Here is a 7294-nt window from a genome sequence, read left to right as displayed (position 1 = left end):
AGCAGTCTTCTTCAACATTTCAATTGGTGATAATCATGGATAACACTGAACAAAAAAAATGGTGTCTTGGTAAAGTGCATCTCCAGCCAAAATGTTGTTTAGGTAGAATGGCGAAGGGACTGGGACCTTCACTTCCTGTCCTGGTGATACCTTTGTCTACGGGGCAGGAAGTAAGTGGAAATCTTCCTTAGGGACACAGCAATAAAAGCAGGTAGAACGCCATGTCTGCTTTATTTTTTGCTGTTGAAGTTCCCATTGCAGAGTTGACCTCACCTACATGAGTAAGAAGTGAGGGTGAATCTGCCCAATAAGGTCTCAGACAACAATTAAACTCAACGGGAGTTTTCAGCTCTTGTCCATGCTGTCCTAAAGGTTTCTGGTTGATGTTACACTTTAACTGATGGAAAAACGTGTTGGAATGTAATCCAATCAATGTTGGGTTCTTCCCATAAACAGTACAGACATACTTTCTAACATGAACTCATATTGGTGATGATGAGGCCTAGCCTTATACTACAAAATCACTGTAAACCATTTGCATCACTGAGGCACTTACTGACCAGTTTTAATGAACTGCTTCCTACATCAGCACATGCTGTCAGGAACTGAGGCTGCCTGGTCTTGAACCCGGGTCTCCCATGCACTGGACCATGACTTATCAGGTTTGCCACCTTGGGACTTTTCTTCTTGTATCTTGAGGCCAATCAGAGTACTTGGCCTCCTATTTAAAGTCCGTCCTGTTTACTAGCCAGGTTATTGTGCTCCACACATAATCCAGTCTGCTTCCTTGTGCTACCTTGTTTACTATTTGGAATTGACTTTGGCTTGTGACCTGACTACGAAACTCTTCTCCAGCAACGCCCCTGCCTTGTGACCCCGATTACGAAACTCTTCTCCAGCAACGCCCCTGGCTTGTGACCCCGATTACGAAACTCTTCTCCAGCAACGCCCCTGGCTTGTGACCCCGATTACGAAACTCTTCTCCAGCAACGCCCCTGGCTTGTGACCCCGATTACGAAACTCTTCTCCAGCAATGCCTCTGGCTTGTGACCCCGATTACGAAACTCTTCTCCAGCATCGACCTTGGCTTGTGACCCCGACACTGATTCCTGTCTAGCGATTCAAACTATTCAACCTCTTCTTCTCTAAGAACTGTGCTTAGCCTTAAGGTTCAGGCCACTGGTCTCCACTCTACAGATATTCTCCTAACACATGCTCTCCATAATAAGGTCTATAAAAACCAAACCACACAATTTACCTACAAACTCGGGAAGTGGCCATTCAGTTGGCTGCACCAATGACATGAGAACTTGGTATATCACTGAGGTAGAAAACATATTTGTTTACGAGGAGCTGATGACAAATGAAGGCCCTCAAGTGGAGTCACTAGCTCCCAGTGAACTAAAAAGGTGTGTTTTCATTAATGTTGGTTCAGCTATTAGTAGTTGGTCACATTCAACTGGACTTGTTCTTCTGTTGAGGACGTTTTGTAGCTGCTCAAAGCCACTCCTTCAGCTCTAAAGAGTGTTAGAAGTGATAGTAGTTAGTCACATCCAACTGGACTTGTTCTGTAATGCTGAAGATGTTTCAGAGCTTCTCCAAGCCACTTCCACAGGTCTAAAGAGTGTCAGGAACATACCCCAGCATTTATATCCACACAGGTAGAACTGACACCTTAATCCAACCACCGTGGAAGATGTGTATTATCAAAAAACCGAATGGGAGTTGTGGAAGTTGTTAAACCCCCCCCCCCCCTCTTCTAGTTAAATAATTCCATCCTTGGTGTCAGGAAGTGTGCATAGGTATAAATCCTTACATTTACTGGACTTAAGGTGTAAATTGTTGTCAGCTGACTAGGGCAGAGATGTTAAAATGGCATATGTGGGAGACAGATGGTGTCCAAGCACCTCAACCCTGTTCAGGGATGGTTGTCCCAGTTTGAAATAGATGGCCTCTTTCACACCTGTTGTGAACCAGTTGTCCTCTCTGTCCATATGTGCTCCTCACCATCCTCGAAAGATTGTCCTTTTCATTAAGGTGAAGGGAAACTGCTGAATTTGTCCTCCAATTTTGGGCCATTCGTTTGTTCTGAGATTGATTTGTCTCCACAGTGTTCAGGTCTTTGCATTCCTCACTACACTGCACTGCATGTTCCAAGTTCCTTTGCTTGTGTTTGAGTGTTGGGTCTCTTCGGTAGACAAGCTTCTGTCTCAATGTATTGCTGGGCTTCATAGATTCTTCTCAGTTTTCCTTACACTCCAGCTACATATGAGATAACTGTATTACTCCATGTGTTCTGCTTCTGCCCTCTGTTCAATGGTCCTCTGTTTTTTGCTTGGCTCCTTAACTTTCACACCTCTCTTGGACAATCAACATCTGCCCTAACACATTCCATGGTGATTGGGTTATGGTGCCTGTGCTACATGTTTGGTTATTAATAATGGGGTATGTTCTTGAAACTCATTAGAACCAAATAAGTATTTTGGAGAAGCTACAAAACATCTTCAACATTACAGAACAGGTCCAGTTGAATGTGACTTACTACTACTAGCTGTATCATGACCTGGATAAATGACAACCTTCACAGAATCATTGGCTCAGTTTTCAAAATGGCCTCCACGGTTGTTGTGCTTATGGAACATACATGTAGGAAGCATGATGCTGTGATGGACAGCGAGGGGGGATGTATGGGTACTGTACTTGTTTCCTACAATAATGAAGGTTTTAGTGTATATTGGATCATGCTTAAGGCCTGCTGTTGTCACCTGTGGCTTCACAATGTTTTCCTGTTACTATGGTAGCGCTAGGTAGTTAACTTGTGGAACAGTTGGGTGACAAACACAACTGGCACGAGAGAGGATGCTCAAGCGAGGAAATGAAAGGATGGGAAAGTCTTGAGGGACCGGCTGCCTGGATATAGCATTGGTTTCTCATGCTTTTACCGTATGTAGTTTCTTCATCTGAGAACTATCTTGCAAGTGCCACCACAACTCCCCAACAACCCAACCTCCTATAGTTGCCTTAGTAACACAGGTATGTGAAGGGGAGGGGCTGAACTAAAAGGGAGGTGGAGCTTTATATCACTGTACTACAATTTTACAAAAAAACAGTGACCTCGCCCAATTTTCCTTTCCAGCATATCTTCTAAAGCAAAATCACAAGTGCACTTCAATAAGGCAAAGCTAAGGGCAAAGAAGATACCCAAAATGCAGTTACCCCAGCAACCCAAAAAAAAATAAAAAATTGAGTAGACCTTACCTGAGAGAAGCATGGAGGATGTCATTGCTACTTCTCTTTCTACAAATGTTAGCAGCCTGGCTTTCACCTTTCAGTCACTGACTCGGGATAAGCATAAAGATAAAGACTTCTGACATTCCCAATCTGCAGTGAAGCCGAAGGGTCATTGTAATAGCCAGGCAGATAGCATCTTCAGAAAGAGGTTGGTGATGGGAATCCCCATGTTTTACTCAGGAAAGGCTTACTTGAATGAAGACTGATCCACAACTGTACTTAGTCATTGCTCTGCCCCTGGCACCCCTCAGTGATGACACCCCCCTTGCATAAGCTCCCCTTTAGAATCATGTGATCATAATTAAATACTTCTACAGTGCACCACTGGAGGCACTAATGGAGGCATGCATGTGCAGAACTAGAAACTACAGGACCTTACAGCAACAGTTTGATGGGGCCCTCATTGGTTTTATTTGCTCTTTAATGGGTCCCTATTGATGCTCCTTTACTTAGACACTTTTTGGCATGGTGGTGGCATGGCTCTACTGAAGTCATACCGCTATTTTAAAACAAACAAACAAAAAAGCATAGAGATGCTTTTTACATATGTGCATCGTGCCCGTCCTGTTCGGGAGTCCGAAGCCAGCAGAACACAAATGAAAACTAATTGGCGGAGGAAAAACCAAAGCTAGGAGGAGAGCCTGGTCATGTGATCACATGAAAAAAGTCTGTTGAGAATGCCAGAGCAAAGATCTAAGAGCCCAAAACAACAACAACAACAAAATATAAAAATTAGCCAATTTGTTCCGGGGGCTCAAAACCCTCCCCCCTTCTTCAGGGCTATAAAACAGATGTAAACATTGAAATTCCTATATGCGTCAATTTATATTAAATTCATGAATTGAAATACAGACAAAGCACCATTTAAAGAGACGCTGCAGGATTTTCTCACATTAACCCCTGCAGTGTTGCTACCGACCGCACTGCAATAGTTAAGTGCTCGTTTTAGTCTAGGGGATAAAATAAAAAAGATATACTCACCTGATTCTCAATCCCTTCTGACTGCTAGACCGGTCTTCTTCCCTCCGTCTACGGTGGTCTATGGACCCATGACGTCATCACGTCAAATGCAGGTTCATTAGACGTGAGGACGCTGAGGGACATTCCATAGAGTTGAACGATGACCACCGCAGGACCGAGGATTGGGTGAGTACATCTTATTTATTGTTACCCCTAGACCAAAATGAGCACCTACAGGAGAATTATGAGGCAAGTGATTTTCACTCAGCCTCATAATCTGAGCCGACCTGTGACAATGAAACTGTCACAAGTCGGCTCAGTAGATCGGGAAGTGAGCAAACACATACAGTCGCTCGCTCACTTCTCGATCTATCCCTGCAGAGAGCTGTGATTGTCACTCACGAATCCGTGCAGGGATTCCCCCCTCCCCTGTCAGATCCTCCAGCGCTGACTGGCGGAACGGACAGGGGAGGGGGCGGGCACAGCTGGCTCTGCCTCTGGATAGGCAGCCAGCTGTCAACGCAGCTGGGTGGATCTCGCAATGTCGGGATCCGTCCTAGCTGCGGCGTCTCAGTATACCGCGAGCTACTGAGCTTTGGGTCACTGGAGAACGCTAGTTTGTGTTCTCCGGCGACCCTTAGGAGAACTATGGGGAAAAGCCCTGACTCCATAGTTTCTACTTTAAACCTTGCAGTGCAAGGCTATCTGGTTGTATAGGGGTAACAGTGCTTGAGTTATAGGGGGTAACAGAATTTGGGAGGGGCATGCTGGCGTATAGGGGAAAACATTGTTGAGGATTATCTGGGAGGTTTGTTCTTTTGCCAAAGGAATTTAGATTTGCTGTGATTCTGGTGAGTTGGACGAAGTTGGACTAAAGTCTGCAGTCCTCGTTTAAAACCTTGAGATCAGTGTTTGCATGTTCACTAAAAAAAGTATATCAACATGCCTCTTCTAGACCCACCCCCATTTTAAAGAATGCCTCACCCCTAATGAATGACATTCTACGCCTACAACGGCATGCTTGACACAGCAAAAAAGGTGCCCCTGGAAATCTTTTTGAAATGTTGGCAACTATGCACGTGCTAATTCCAGGGAACAAATGTAGTATTAAAAAAAAAGGCCCATCGATTGCATGAGCTGAGCAAACTGACACTTTGTTAAAATGGACAAGATCATTTTTTAAATTAAAATGGGGAAAAAAAGAAATAAAAATGGAAAAGAAAAAAAATTAAAATGGAAAAAAAAAGAAATTAAAATGGACATGCAGTTTTTGAAAAATCACATGACCAGCTCTCTTTCAATCACGGAGCTCTGTCTGCTGTGGGGAAATCTGTGGGGCACCGCAGACTCCCCACCGCAGTTTGAGTACAAAGATGCCTCAGCCAGCTGAATCAACGCATAGAAGTTTAGAAGTGATCTTTCGCTGCTGGGTAAATTTAGTGAATAGGGCAAGTGAGCACATTTCTGTTGTAATCCCTCTTTTACTGGGCTTCCTCTTCCCTTGGGCCTCCGAAGAACCTGCCTGGGCTGCTATGGCTGTACTTACACCCTTCGTTTGCTTCCTGAAGTATAAAGGTTTTTGTCCCTCAAGTTTTTGACTCTTCTCAACATCCTCCGCACCCCCTACAGTTCTCTTGTTGGATTTGGTGGCAAATGTCCAGAGGTGACCAAAACAGGGAACCAGGTGAGTTGACACAGTTAAAAAATGTTGAGGCTTGATGCTACCCCCTCTTACCCTGCTTTCCTAGGCACTGGCCCACATGTACCCTGGCCCACATGTACCATTATGGTAAATACAACCCTGGTCAGATCCTGTGCCTGAAGAATTCTCAATAGACGGTGTAGGTTAATGCACATTGCCCTTAGCCTTGCTTGAAAACCCTACTAACCCCCATAGCAAAAACATTGCTCATTGGGTTATTGTCGAGCTGGTCAGTTTGTCTGGTTTGGGAACATTGGAGAGCTGTATGTTTTCTCTTGCCGACCAGATTACGGAAACTGCTGGATTGTCCGCCGAGTTCTCTGACTGCAAGAAATGGATTCTCCAACCACAGAAGCACTTCAGCTGTTTCACCTTCTGGCGGAAGGTTTTGCTGAACGCGTAGTAGATGATTGGGTTGAAGGCGGTGGAGGACTTGGCAAACAGGCAGGGTAGCAGAGAGACGGTCGGCGGTATGCTTGTGCTAGAATGGAACATGGACCAAAAGCTGACAACCGCATAGGGCGTCCAGGAAACCAGAAAACCAAAACTGACCAGTATTGCCATCTGTGGAGAGATAGAAAGGATGTGATTAAAATATGGAAATTAAAGTCACTGGAACCAAAGACTAATGGGTTGTGTTGGGTTATTAATGGAAATTTTTTTAATTTTTTATTATTATTATACAGGATTTATATAGCGCCAACAGTTTGCGCAGCGCTTTACAATATAAGGAAGTCATTACAATCACAATACAATTCAAGACAAGATGGTAAGGAGGGCCCTGCCCCTGAGGGCTTACAATCTAAAAGGGAGGGACCAGTGATACATAAGGAGGTAACTGTGTGGGGATGAATTGTTTGAGAATGTGATATTGAACAACAAAAAATAACTGGCAGTTTTAACTATAGTAGAGGAACTCATAACAAGCTTTCAGATTGATTACAAATAAAGTACGAAACAAATATGATTTTACACATCCATGGCCCCTATGAAATACAACCAGTGCAACTCAAATGGTTCACAAAAATAGAAAGAAATGTTCCAGCTTGGCATCTTAATGGGACAAACCATAGTTTGGGCAGCGTTTCTCAACTTTTTCAGTCAAGGCACCCTTTTCAATCTCAAGGCACCCCAGTCTAAAATGTATACAATATAAGTGTAAGAAGGTAAAAAAATGATGTGTGGCCCCTCCACAATTCTTACCAGACCCTTATCCCAGATAGGGGTCTTGCATGACTTGTAAAGGGGGGACTGGCAAGCAAAAACACACAAAAAAGGGGTTTTCTCCTTCACATCACAGCCCCCTTCAAATCAAGACCCCCTTTTCATATCAGAGCCTCC

General features: G+C 44.1%; 1 protein-coding gene across 1 annotated transcript in view; it reads right to left on the bottom strand.

Annotated features, from left to right (window-relative positions):
* Positions 1 to 6160: 6160 nt before the first annotated feature.
* The window catches only part of LOC108798598 (opsin-5-like), a 21942-nt gene continuing 20808 nt past the window's right edge, over positions 6161 to 7294 (bottom strand). Inside the window, exon 4 of the mRNA XM_018570357.1 lies at positions 6161 to 6517. Coding sequence (XP_018425859.1) covers positions 6161 to 6517 — 357 coding nt within the window. The remainder of the gene's footprint in view (positions 6518 to 7294) is intronic.

The sequence above is a fragment of the Nanorana parkeri genome, unplaced genomic scaffold (genome assembly GCF_000935625.1).
Source record: "Nanorana parkeri isolate BGI_ZX_2015 unplaced genomic scaffold, ASM93562v1 scaffold1516, whole genome shotgun sequence".
NCBI lineage: Eukaryota > Metazoa > Chordata > Amphibia > Anura > Dicroglossidae > Nanorana > Nanorana parkeri.
Note: the sequence above shows the minus strand (reverse complement) of the source record. Positions and strands in the feature narration are given on the sequence as shown.